This window comes from Berghia stephanieae, chromosome 8 (assembly GCF_034508935.2).
Source record: "Berghia stephanieae isolate SIO BIC M18660-M18661 chromosome 8, UCSD_Bste_1.3, whole genome shotgun sequence".
Classification (NCBI taxonomy): domain Eukaryota; kingdom Metazoa; phylum Mollusca; class Gastropoda; order Nudibranchia; family Aeolidiidae; genus Berghia; species Berghia stephanieae.
In genome coordinates, this window is record NC_088367.1 from 23285562 (window position 1) to 23300403 (window position 14842).

The 14842-nt window shown below is 36.3% G+C and overlaps 1 protein-coding gene across 3 annotated transcripts in view; it reads right to left on the reverse strand.

Annotated features, from left to right (window-relative positions):
- Positions 1–2464: 2464 nt before the first annotated feature.
- LOC144978393 (excitatory amino acid transporter 2-like) overlaps positions 2465–14842 on the reverse strand; it is a 70541-nt gene continuing 58163 nt past the window's right edge. For all 3 annotated transcript variants that reach the window (XM_078924359.1, XM_078924358.1, XM_078924357.1), the window contains exons 8-13: positions 14264–14350; positions 13003–13129; positions 9935–10168; positions 9209–9403; positions 6197–6331; positions 2465–5525 (exon numbers count right to left, since the gene is read on the reverse strand). In XM_078924359.1, coding sequence (XP_078780485.1) covers positions 5387–5525; positions 6197–6331; positions 9209–9403; positions 9935–10168; positions 13003–13129; positions 14264–14350 — 917 coding nt within the window. In that variant the 3' untranslated portion in view covers positions 2465–5386. The remainder of the gene's footprint in view (positions 5526–6196; positions 6332–9208; positions 9404–9934; positions 10169–13002; positions 13130–14263; positions 14351–14842) is intronic.

Consider the following 14842-nt stretch of genomic DNA (forward strand, 5'->3'; position numbering starts at 1 on the left):
ATATTGTGGCTGTCATGAATTGCTTTTCATTCCATGAACACACTTCAAAAATTATTTTGTATTAATGCTCTACATTCTACCTTATATTATGGCATGTCAAAATGTGTGGTTGTTTTACTCCTTTTTTAAAAATGTTATCAAACGGATGAGTGAACACGCTTATGCTCTTTTGAATTTTCTTTGTACCTTAACGTTTTCATCACACTTTGTACTTTCATTTGGCTAATATTAATGAACTGTGTAGGATATGTGGATCGAGATGTCGGAAAGCAACAGATAAAAAATATCATTCAGCTCATTACATAATGTCATTAAAATTTAGATGTATTGTAATATAACTGATTTAGGTCGCAAGACCTTTATCCATCATTGTGTTCGTCTGATAAATATAAAATGAAATGTTTGCTAATTAAAAGTGTTCTTTGTAATACCAATTCTGTTTTTTCTAAATTCATACAATACAAAAGGGATAGTCTCTGTTTTCATTGACTCTAAATGGTATAGAATATATAATGTGTTTTCTCTGATATGATGATAGTGGGTATTCAATTGATGCACAATGTCTCTAGTGTGACTCTGTGATCCTAAAAGAGAAGCAGGCTTAGTGAATACAATAGACGTAATTCATACAATACAAAAGGGATAGTCTCTGTTTTCATTGACTCTACATGGTATAGAATATATAATGTGTTTTCTCTGATATGATGATAGTGGGTATTCAATTGATGCACAATGTCTCTGGTGTGGCTGCTTTTTGATGCGTCAAAAAGCAGCCATCAGGATTCAGGGCGATCAGTCACCTTTCACGCCAATTAAAAGAGGAGTTCGTCAAGGATGTATCCTCTCTCTATATCTATTTAACCTGTACACAGAGTTTATCTTCCGTAAAACCGAGCACATTCCAGGTATTGTTATTGGAGGTAGGAGGATAAATAATCTGAGATATGCAGATGATACAGTATTGTTGGCATCGAACGAGACAAATCTACAGATCCTTGCAAATCAAGTAAACCTGAACAGTACAGCAAAGGGTCTAGAGATGAATGTTCAAAAGACGAAGGTAATGGTCATGTCAAAGAAGCCTGAAAAAATCGCAAAAGTCCAAATTAATAATCAAAACATCGAACAAGTAGATTCTTTTAAATATCTTGGACAGACAATGACCAACAACGGAAAGAGTGAGCTGGAAGTGAAAAACAGGATTGCTATAGCTAAGTCGAGGTTCAGCCAACTGAATAACATTTTAACTTCGCAACAAACGCAGATGAAAACGAGAATAAGAATACTCAAATGTTATGTCCACTCAGCACTTCTCTACGGCTCAGAAACATGGATCTTGAACAAACAAATAGAGAAAAGAATTGAGGCCTTTGAAATGTGGACTTTCTGTCGCCTTGGAAAAATCAGTTGGAAAGAAAAGAAAACAAATCAAGAAGTCTGTGACATCCTTGATATCAGACCGACCCTAATGAAAGTAATAAAAACAAGAAAACTAAGGTATTTTGGACACCTAAGACGCCATCAAACTGTCAACAAGGACATTTTCGAGGGTAGAGTTGAAGGGAAAAGAGGAAGAGGCAGGCCAGCAAGAACTTGGATAGATGATGTGAGGACATGGACAGGATTGTCGGCAGCCGAATGCAGTCAGCAAGCCGTCAACAGGGAAGATTGGCGTGTCATTTCAAGTCGACCTCAACCCGTGAAATGACACTGGAAGAAGAAGAAGAAGAAGAAGAAGTCTCTGGTGTGACTCTGTGATCCTAAAAGAGAAGCAGGCTTAGTGAATACAATAGACGTAACCCCCCCCCCCCCCCCCATTTACTCCCTTTTTACCAGTAAATGTTATCACACGGATGAGTGAACACGCTTATGCTCTTCGACGTTTTTATCACTTCAACTTTCTAGCCAAGAATGTGTATATGCTTATTTAAATTGTCTCTCACATATTTACTATTCACTTTACCTCTAAGACAATCAATGTTTTGTATAGAAAAATAAATGTGTAAAATGATTGCAGTTTCAGAATTTTTATCAAATGTTTCATTTTCAAAATATTATGCGATAAATGTTTGTGTTTTTCAAAATTGATTGTTGCCTTTAAAGATATAGATACAAAATTAATATTTAGATGACATGAAAGTGCATTTGTTTAGCTTTTTATTGATATAATTTATATTGTATTTATCTAATATTAAATATAGAGCATACGTTCACAAAACTCATATTTTTCTGCTTACTGAAGTGTATTATTTGTAAACCTGACACCAAGGGGATTAGTCAGGATTAGTCCATCCAGCAACCGAAATTGCAACTCCTAACCGCCGTGCAAACACAACAGTAACTCAAGCTTTATGGGTTTCATGAATCCGAAGTAAAACTATAAACGTACACCGTCGAACTTAGTGGAATCAATTTATAACATTTCTAATGTCAAGGATTTGTTTAGAAAAGCAAAAAGAAAACCTTTTATGATAACGAGTTTCAAGTTTCACGTTTATGTATTTTTAGGATTTCGCCAATAATATGCAAAATATGATGGTAACATGCATGAAAAAGAAAAGAAATGATATATAAAATGGTAAATGAAACCAACAAAACAATATGGTATTACCTAGAGAAGAAAAATGATATAAGTAAAAAACCAGAGATAATAGTAATAATAACAATATATTCAATATAACAAGTTCACTGCCGTACCCTAGAAAGACTGGCATTTAAAAATTTGGACAGGAAGCTCGTCCTTCAAATATTTGATTGTCATACCATTAGATACATTGTCTCAGGCAGTTGGCAGATTCGTGAGTGATGCTCCTAAAACCTAAAATGATCGGGATATCTTTCCCTTATTAATCTTTTTTCCTCGACAGAGAATGAGAGAGAGAGAGAGAGAGAGAGAGAGGGAGAGAGAGAGAGAAAGAGAGAGAGAGAAAGAGAGAGAGAGAGAAAGAAAGAAAGAAAGAGAACTAGAGAGGGTGAGGAAGAAAGAGAGAGAGAGAGAGAGAGAGAGCGAGAGAGAAAGAGAGAAAGCGGGAGATAGAGAGGAAAACGACAGGGAGAGAGAAGGAGAGAGAGATAGAGAAAGAAAGAAAGAGAGAGAGAGAGAGAGGGAGAGGAAGAGAGAGAGAGAGAGAGAGAGAGAGAGAGAGAGAGAGAGAGAGAGAGAGAGAAGAATTAAGAAGGCTCATGATGAGTTTCAGACAGGTAATCTACACTGACCAGCCCCGATGGCGAAGTGCAAAGGAGCACACACAAAATATGCCAGAATAAGGTCCAAATTAAAAGGTCGTGGGTTCAAGCCCCCCGGAAAGCAGAAAGGCACAAAGGAGTCATGACATAAGTGTGATCCAGCCCATTTAGAGAGTAAGTAGTTAAGGACCAAAACACCTGTCGAGTTAGAGGGGGGGGGGGGGGGGGGAGTCCTCTCTGAAGACTTTCTACTTTAGCTATACTTGAGTTTCATGTTTCAACTTGAACTTCTATATAGGGCAATATCCACTAATGTGCTCAATGCTCTTTACAAAGGGTCCCTGATCAACAGCAACACGTAAAATGTAGAAAATGACATAACGCCTGTTAGGCGATATTTTTTCCGACAGATACAAAACTGTCAACGGCCAGGTACTCATTTTACAGCTGAGTACGTTGCGAGAATGTGGGTAAAAAGCCTTTTCCTTGGACTCAACTACACGCCGAGCGAGGCTCGAACTCAGGATCTTCCTAACCGGAAGCGAGTGTCATATCACTAGACTACATAACCGCATTGGTACTGGTACGGTGTTCAAGATATAATAAATTTAGGACTCTTTTGTGTCAACGGTTTGAATAGAGCACATATTTTTCTGAGCCGATTTTCGACATTGTTTATGTAACTGAATCAATATTCATCAATTTGTCGGTTTCCCTTTATCCGGTTTCCATTACAATCAAGCAAACGATGATATCAGACAATCTGATCATGATGGCTTACAGTACATATTGACAGTACATTTACACCGACAGGTAATCACATTTTTAAATTGACGTTGATCAAACCGTAGCCTTTGTAAACTCATAGTGTGATACTGACCAAAAAATGACGTCAAAGAAATGTCCACAACCATAAAAGAAAACAAATCGTGAGTTGTAAATCAATTGTTCAACAAATGGGGTCTGTTGTATCCGTCAGTACTAATAATAATTCCTTACTAGGAGCTGCACAAATAATAAAGACGTCAAAATAAAACTCCCAATGGGTCTTGGTGTCGGGCTATAATTGACCAAAGGCTACGATTAACTGTTGGCGACTTTATTCACCAATTAACTGCGTACTCGAGAATAACTCGTATTTAAAAAATTGTCCAGAAAACTCGTCCTTCAAAACACGATCGAGTTCAATTATTCTCATCTTGGCAAAAACTATCAAACCTGAGACTTCACGAAGTGGCAGTTAAGTAAACCATCGATGATTCTCGCAACTGGACTGCCATCGCTTCATCTATTTTAGACTCCTCTGTCCAAAGCGTTCTGTCTCAAATTATTTCTTTTGTCTCAATGAGAAAAGAAATCCCGGACACGGGCATTTGGCTGGCGATTTTTTTGAAAAATAGTATAGATAGTATGCGCTTGGCTAAGAAGTTCACAACATTGCGATCCGGAAGTAAAACGGACCAACACACAAAACCTTGTGTAACCATGATCGTTTATAGTCTGGTTTATACAGTTAAGTGAGAATTACTCATAAACGCGGATGGCAAAAAACAATAACAAAGACATGATTGACGTCAACTTCGAACTATCTATAAATTTAGATATCAATAAACTGTCACAAAGAGCATCTTTTTCGTGGCCATGTTATTTTAAAAAACAACTAGACCATCGATTTTCATGAAATGCATACTACTCGTATCTTAACTCTTCAAGCTCAAATTAAGGATTGAGCATTATGAGCGGACAACTAGAAGATAAAGCCAAAGGCCAAAAAAACTCATGATAACGTCCTAGCAGATATTCTAAAAAAAACATTTGAATCAACGGTTGATAGATTTAGCCTGAAATAAAAAAGCTAGTTTTATAATTTTGAGATTTGCGAGTAATTCTGTGCTCAATGATAGAAATGTAACATTGGCTGTGCGGAACAATGTTGATCCCCAGCCCTATTTATTTTTTTAAAGAATAGAATATGTGCCAATGACATGAAATTCTAATTCCGAATTTTGCTAAATGTTGACAAGTTAACATGGAATGCACATGAGATTCCATTCGTGAGCCTATCTTGTGATGCGGTGGGCATCCTTCTTCAAACTATGACCTGTTCGATTCCTTTGTACGCTAAACTACAGTTATTGGAAATTTTTTCAAAGATCTTCATCCTGATAACTATAAAAGGCGACTCCATGGCTATGTTGTGTTATACCACCTGTTCTTCATCTGACGATTCATGGTCTTCATTTTCCTCTTTGGGTGGAAGTGCGTTCCGGCAAAGATGTGCAACAACAAGGGCACAATAAGCATGGCTAACGCCATTGACAATAGAACGAAGGCGGTCTCTGAAAGAAAGCAAAGAATGGAAACAAAAATAAAGAGGATTAGATTATTATCAAAGGTGGAGTGCTATACCTACTCGGGGAGTATGGCGGAGCACTACTACTACTACTACTACTACTACTACTACTACTACTACTACTACTACTACTACTACTACTACTACTACTACTACTACTACCACTACTGCTACTACTACTACTACTACTACTACTACTACTACTACTACTACTACTACTACTACTACTACTATTACTATTACTTCCACTACTACTACTATTACTATTACTTCCACTACTCACTACTACTACTACTACTACTACTACTACTACTACTACTACTACTACTACTACTACTACTACTACTACTACTATTACCACCACCACCACCACGACCACTAACACTACTACTACTACTACTACTACTACTACTACTACTACTACTACTACTACTACTACTACTACTACGAATTTCACTGACACTAGTAATGTTGCTGCCACAGCTGCTGACATTGAGGGTGGTGTAGTAGTGGTAGTTTTCGTGTTTATTGTTGTTGTTGGCGACAATTATGATCAAGATTATTTTCATGATTACGATTATGATGATAAAATGATGACAGTAATGATGACGACGACGGCGATGATGAAAACAGCAAGTACTTTTATCCTGCACTTACAGAAGCCACTCTGTGGCAAACAACAGCCCCACAAGTTTAGTGGGAATCCCCAGAGACGAGAGAATGACGGTAATAACAACAACACTGGCACTGGGCACGGATGGAATAGCCATTGTGATGAACGATATCAGTGTCCTGTTTGGAGAATGAGATAAGAAATAGTAAAAAAAAAGTGAATGAATAATAATAATAATGGAGCTTTTATATAGCGCAGTGTCCACTAAACGTGCTCAAAGCGCTTTATAAGTGGTCCTTGGCCAACAGCAACATTTAACATGTAGGATTGTACATGACGCCTGTTAGGCGATATTACATTTTTTTTCAGACAGAGACAACGCTATTAAGGCCAGGTACTCATTTTACACCTGAGTACGGTGAGAGAATGTGAGTGAAGAGCCTTCTCCAAGGACTCAACTATGCGCCGAGCTAGGCTCGAACCCAGGACCTACCGATCCGAAAGCGAGTGTCATACCACAAGATAGACCACATAGCCGCATGAATGAAGATGGCATTTATTGGCCCTTTGATATTGTTTTTTCAAAAAAAAATTGTTCTCTCTAAAAGACAATAAACATTAAAAGTTACACATAATTTTGTGTGCAAGTTACGATTGTTTTTTCCCCGCCAGAATTGCTGAACAACCGCAAACCATAAACCTCATTTAAGGTTAATGGTGTATAGCAAGAAAGAGATTGACGTCTCTCAGCTCTTGTTTTATCATTCTATACTGCAGTTTTGGTGATTAGTTTTCACTAAATCATATCAAATAGACCATGAACACAATTCAAGATTACACATAGTTTTGTGCTTTGGTATATTATATCGGCTGATGGTTGTTGTGACTTTTTTTACCTTAATGCATTGCATGAATAGGAGGGGTGGGTGGTAAAGTTCTAAGTTATTGAAATTATAATCGAGAGGTGCATTGTTACATCAATAAAATCTAAAATTAGATCATAATAGAGCATTTACGGTTATTCCCCATACTAAACGACATTCAAGGCAAGAGACAAACATACAAGGAAATAAAATCCCTTCCCCCCCCCCTTCCAAAAGAAAGAAAACAAACAAACCCAGCCTACTTGGACTGAGGATCAAACCTCAGAACTCCCGATTACCGGTCAGACGTGCTACCATTACACCATAGAAATTCCCCTTGTGAAGAATATATGCATTAAATCGTGTCACCTCAATATGTCTGTCCGGTAAATAAATATAATATAATACTATAATTTACTTATACAGCGCCCATTAATCCACTGACAAGTGCTCTATGGCGCTATACAATCACCCAGACTATATAAACTAGCATACCCCTCCACGCCTACTCACATACACCCGTGCACTCAAACCCACATACTTCTCCGCATCCACATACGCAAACTCTTTACATACACATAACCATAACATCTATAAAAAAAATTTTAATTGAGCTTTATATAGCGCAATATCCACTAAATGTGCTCAAATCGCTTTACAAGGGGTCCCTGGTTACAGCAACATTTAACATGTAGGACGGGACATGACGCCTGTTAGGCGATATAACAATTTTTCGGACAAAGACAACGCTGTTAACGGCCAGGTACTCATTTTACACCTGTGTACGGTGAGAGAATGTGAGTAAAGAGCCTTTTCCAAGGACTCGAACTATGCGCCGAGCGCGAGGCTCGAACCCAGGACCTTCCGATCCGAAAGCGAGTGTCATACCACTAGACCACATACCCTAATATTAAAACATAAAGCACATTAATTGTCATAATACGCTCTTCTAAATAAAATTCAGTTTTGAATTTCTTTTTAAAGGTATCTATCTAAATTTTCACTATTCTTGGTATTACAAGAAATGGAATTCCACAACGTGGGTGCAGTCACTCTGAAAGATTTGTTGTGAAACAAAGAATTAGAGGGTACCTCTGTCCTAAGAAGCATACTGTTTAATTTGATCTTTGCGATCTTCAATAGCTATAATGAGATACAAGACCATTTGAATAGGATGATCTTGAACTCGATAGGCTTCAACAGCCGTGACGTCACTTCCCTCTTAATGAAGCATAGTAACTTAGTAACTGGTTCTAAACTATCGGAACAATGGCGGACGCCTTTATGAAATACTTCTCCGACGAGCATAAAAGTGTATCCAGAGGAGAAAAACAATATAAATGGGATTATGTTTTGACTTTTATACATTCTGATCACATGCCATGTAAAAAAAAGCTACTGGTTGCTGGGCGGAGGTGACATCAGACTGTTAAATCCTATAGATAGTATGCGCTTGGCTAAGAAGCTCATAACATTGCCACCCGGAAGTATAACGGACCAACACAAAACTGTGTGTATCCATGAACGTTTATATTCAGGTTAATACAGTTCAGTGAGCATTACTCATAAACGCGGATGGCAAAAAACAATAACAAAGACCCGAATTACGTCATCTTCGAACTATCTATTGAACCCAAATTATGAAGTTTGAGGATTGATCACCAGTCGAGGCAGAATGATTGTGGAGATGAGATTTTTTTTGTCTGGGTGTGTGTTTTTTTTTCAAACATATTTTTCAGATCTTGATCTTACATCAGTGCCTGCTCCTTAATTTAATAAACTCAATCCGCTGTACAATAGATCTTTTATTCTTCCAGTTGGCTATATGGACCAAAGTCTATTTATAAAATAAAATAAAAATTGAAACCTTGAGCTTTTATTTTGCAGCCTTTTCCAAGGACTCAAATATGCGCCGGATCCATCGATCCAAAAGGCGAGTGTCATACCACTAGAGAACATTATATTAAAAACAAGATGCCTATTAATCGTCTATATTTGCATTATTACTTGTCTAACAATATTTCATTTCCTTCCATTAGTCAGTTACAAATTCACAAGCCCAACGGAGTTGTACCAGTAAGTTCGTGGGTTCAAGCCCCATCGCGGGAAAAAAATTGTTTATTCTCTATTGCCTTCTGGCACTTTTCTACTCACTTCATGTTCTGTTATATACAAATTCAAACTAATTCTTACCATATGATGACGACTTGTCCTGCATTCAAGCTTATCCCTGACAACTGGGCAATAAACACACAGGATATAGCAATAAAAATGCTGGAGCCATCTCGGTTTATCGTTGTTGCCAAGGGTACAGTGAAGCGGGTTACTCGACTGTCAACATTATTTTTTTCCTCCAAAGCGTGAAGAGTTACAGGAATTGCTATGGCTCTGTGAATAGAGATTTTTGAACATTTTGATTTCCTGACCCGTAACTCAAAAAGAAAAAAAAAAAGAAGAAAATCAATCTATAGAGTAATTCTTTTTCATTTAAAAATTCTAATTACAAGAGAAACGATATTTTTTTAAACCAACAAAAAAAAAACGTGCAGTGATATAACAATTAGATTATCAAGCATTACATTTCATTGAAATTTGATTCAAAAGTATTACTTAAGTGTTTTTGAAAAATGTCTTTTACTCAAAGATGACGAAATATGAATCGATTCAGAGGTAGAATAAAAGACTTCTTACACTCATGCGTTTTGAATTTCAGACTGTTCCCGATGTTCATTCGCAAACTGTTTTGTTGATAAAGGGGAAATCAAAAACGTCCATTTTATCTGTTTACGTATATTGAATTGAAGCCTACATTCAATTTCACATTGTTATTTATAAGCAAGCTCGTGCACTGATTGGGAACGCGTCCGGAATTCCAAAAAAAGCACGAGTATAAGAATCGTATAATAATCCATTGCTTACGTGCTTGTGGTTGCAAATATCACTATGTAGACTCTAGACAGGGAAGCCAGGAACGGCAAGGGGTTTGACCTAAGCATCATCACTTTAATGACAATGGATAGAATTATCAAGTAAAATATTAAACAGCCAATAGTGGTGATACAATAATAGCCCAAGGATGTAAGGATGAAGTCGAGATGCTCTACTTTGAGGAATGCTCCAGCGATGAGAGATGCCACGCCCAATGGAGTCATCCTGAAATAATCATAAAATTTCGAGAATAATTCGATGTGATTGATCCGAAGGCGAATGTCATACCACAAGACTACATAGCCGCATAGAGAATATAAACATTTGAGGCGATGGGGCGTTTAGCCTAGGATCCGACTATTATGGCACATCCGCCTGCCTACGATACGGACTCTTTAAAATCGACGATATCAATCGGCAAAAGGGACTCAAGATAGTTCTTCTTCTTCTTCTTCTTCTTCTTCTTCTTCTTCTTCTTCTTCTTCTTCTTCTTCTTCTTCTTCTTCTTCTTCTTCTTCTTCTTCTTGGAACTCTCCAATATTGTCGAGGATCATTCCACAGTTTGTAGGGATTTACATTGTAAACTTGTTAAAAAGTCACGTTGTGAACTCTAGCAATCGCGTGGAGGCATGTTGGCATTTGAGTTATTGTTTCCCATTCTTGTAATTTAGCTAGATCGCCATTTAGTGTTTTGCAGTCGTCTATTGTTCTTATCTGATTATATAATGCAGTGTCGTCAGCAAAGAGGCGCACTTTTGACCTTATACCTCGTGGAAGATCATTTATGTACACTAAAAATAGGATGGGCCCAAGGATTGAGCCCTTAGGTACACCTGATGTCACCATCCCGATAGTTGAAGTCTCGCCGTCGACAAGACCTTGTTGGGTGCGATCGTCCAGAAAAACTGCAATCCATTGTAAAGTTTTGTTCCTGATACCAACGTCATACAATTTATGGATTAACCGGTGATGAGGAACCTTGACGAAGGCATTGGAAAAGTCCAGTAGCACTAGATCAATTTGACCTCCTTTATCAATAGCAGCTGACAGATCATGTGTTAATGATATAAGTTAAGTTTCACATGAGCGGTGCTTCCTAAATTCGTGCTGTTCATCATAGACAATACTGTTAGTTTCGAGATATTCAGTTATTGAGGATCTCACTATATGCTCTAATAGTTTGCAGCAAATGCAAGTTATTGAAATTGGACTGTAGTTTTGAACCCTGCTTCTATCACCTTTCTTGTAGATGGGTTGGACAAGAGCGTGCTTCCAAAAAATTGGTATGTCTCCCGTTGCACTGGAGGTAAAAGAAATATCGCACTGTTTTATTTTTGGTATTGTCACGTATTTTCAAAAAGCGTTATTCATTGTTTTAGACGATTGCTTCTGATTGAGGAGAAATTCACTTTATTACGTGCAATACTAACGGCAGGCTACCAAAAGATATTTCGCACCTTAGCAACATTTCTAAATTTAAATAAATGAAAACCCAAAACGTACTTTATTAATTCGACCCCAAGGGGACATTTTTTGTCTTTAGGGCATATTCGAAGGGAAGTCTGAAATAAACCAGGCTTCAGTTGCAGTCTTGCCAACACTGCAAAGTGAGCTTGGCCAAGACCGCTTACTCAAGATGGCCACAGGCGCAGCGGGAATTCGAATTCGGTACCTTTTGGAAGCACTGTGATAATAATTTTTTCTTGTTAAAATGTCAATATCGCTGCCATATCGTATCGTATTGATATCGACGATTTCTGATATCGTCCCAAACACTAGTGTAAAAACAAGGCTGAAGTCACTTCGGAACTGTTGACTGTAAATTTCAAATTAAAGAAATTAAGGAGCAGGCACCAGTATAAGATAAAGATCTGAACAAGCGTGTATGAAAGGTGTCAGACAAAGTAAGAAAGAAAAATAGAAGAAAAAAAAAACGTCCCAAAAAAAATCTGTCAATCTTTTAGGTCGACTCACTTTTTGGGACGGTTTTTTTCTTATATTTTTCTTTCTTGCTTCGTCTGGCGAGGTCGACTGATTTTTTGGGACTTTTTTTTCATCTATTTCTCTTTCTTGCTTTGTCTGGCACCTTTCATACATACTTGTTCAGATCTTTATCTTCTTGCTTGCAAATAGCGTATTTTTATTTACCATAAAATAAATACTTTGTTGGTCCCAAAAGAAAAATATTTTTTTTCGTGACAATTATTATTTGGAAAAATCATACATATCATGCATCTACGTTTGAAATGGAACTTTTAAAATTGACTTGCTTAAAGTCTGCAGTAAAAGGGGGCGCGTCCATCTTTTCACGGGAATTAATTAATCTAGTTTTAAACTAATTTAACGTTTATAAGGGAAAAGTAGTGTGAATTTTATAATCCGAAAGTGAACCATTATCATTGGGATAAAGATTTATATCATAGCAACGCTTCTGGTTGCAAAAATCCCAGAGACTTTCTAGATAGAGTATATCATAGAGAATTAAGAGGTATCTAAGGTAAACACGATATTTAGACCCAGTAATCCATAAAAAATGCCTCTGCATCGTATTTTAACAAACGAAAAGAGGACCACGTCCACTTTGTTTAGAGTCCTTTCCTTTACGCCCATGCCCCCCTCCCCGCCAACGTAATGATATCAATTTGTCTCCACGTTTATGTTTATGTAGGATGTATTGAGAGAACAGAATTTTAAAGAAAAAAATGACAGATTTTGAAATAAATTTTGCTGGTTGACTTTATTTTGTTGTTTTGTTTTGTTTTCTGGGGTTTTTTTTTTTTGTTTTGTTTTTTGTTAGGGGGGGGGGGGGGTTAAAATATTTTTTGGTATAACGCGACGTGTGCATTTATGCAGGCCTGACATCCGAAAGCATTTATGGGCCTAGTTTAATATTGTTGTAATGGACAATATTTTGCGTCATTAAAAAAAAAGATTTCCATGACAACAATGAGCCCATAATAAATAGGTTAGCAGACCTGCAAATAAGTAAACGTCCGAAACACCAAATAACTTGGAACTGTAGTTGACCCAGACACAATTTTCTGCCTTCACATACATACCATACAAGCCAGGCTAAAACCTTTATGATCACAGCATTGGCCGAGTGGAAGAAGACATAGAAAGCCCGGCCTGCCGGTCCGATGGAAGATGTGGCTAATCCAATGATGAATGAAAAGATCACAAGACCTTGGGGAAGGAAGGTGGATTTGAAATTGAGCATTTCTATATACAGACCAATAACCATTAAAAGTACCATGTTATGTTATGAATGATGTTGATGAGGATACTGATGATGATGATGATGATGATGATGATGATGATGATGATGATGATGATGATGATGATGATGATGATGATGATGATGATGATGATGATGATGATCAAAATGATGAAGGTGATAATAAAATAATAATAATAATAATAATAATAATAATAATAATAATAATAATAATAATAATAATAATAATAGTAATAATAATAATAATAGTAATAATAATAATAATAATGATAATAATAATAATAATAATAATAATAATAATAATAATAATAATAATAATAATAATAATAATAATAATAATAATGATAATAATAATAATAATAATAATAATAATAATAATAATAATAATAATAATAATAATAATAATAATAATAATAATAATAATAATAATAATAATAATAATAATAATTATCACAATAATCCTAATAATCATTAAATGTACTTTTCAGCGCTGTACATATCACAAGGAAGTGCTCAGATTGCTTTACAGCAGATACATCTACACATTAAGTCAGAAGAGAACAAAGTCTTAAGATAATTCTTTCAGATTTCTCCGGATGAATAATGTCGTAAAACTTTTGAGATTTGGTTCCAGAGGGTTGGAATGTTTCTAGAAAAAGAGCGCCCTTCACATAATAATAACAATCACTTTCATCAAAATTATCATTATCTGTGACATGGGAGTCAAAAAGATAAACAATTTACAATTGCCTACACAAATCAGGCGGTTTAAAGAAATATTTCTCAACACCAATAGTGTTCAACAGTCGTGACGTCACTCCACCGCCGCCCGTATGGAATACTTCTCGGACGAGCACAATATAAGTGTACCCAGAGGAGAACATCATTATAAATCTGATCATGTTTTGACTTTTATACATTCTGATCACACGAGATGTGAAATAGTTATAGCCAGCATGAAGAATAAAAAGTACCAATTTTCTTTGTGTAGAACCAAGCTGCTGATTGCTGGGCGGACCTGACATCAGACTATTGAATCCTATTGCCCTACATTTTAAAACTTTGGTAAACAAATCTCTTACCTAGAATATTAGTCGATGGGATTTTACTGAGGACTTTAACTCTTGTGACTTGATCTGTCTCATTCTTGTCCAAAGTGAGATTTGTATCTGGGTTCATGAAATGACAAATACAACTCTCTTTTTCATTAAATCTGTATCATTTTTGTAGTGTGTGTGTGTGTGTGTGTGTGTGTGTGTTTGTTTGTTTGTATCATCTATGTGTGTAAGTTTTTAGATAAACATGCGATTCGGCTCACTTTTGATATAAAAAAGAAAATGCTGGAAGTTGATTTTAAATTTAAAATGAATCAAAAACATTAAGCTTTTGTGTGACTCTTGTAGTTTATCAAACGGCATTCCTTACCAATATATAAATTGCTTAAAATGTTTCATTTAATAATTTCTAAAACTGTAAATCCTTTTTTATCTTAAAGAACCAAAGTATTATTCGTTTGAGAAATCGAATTAAAATAAGCAACAAACTGGCTGATGCAAAAAAAAAAAAAGAATCAAGAAATTATTATTTTGGGACACTGACATTTATAGCGCAATATCCATTGTGTTCAAAGCGCTTTACAATGGATCCCAAGCTGACAGCAA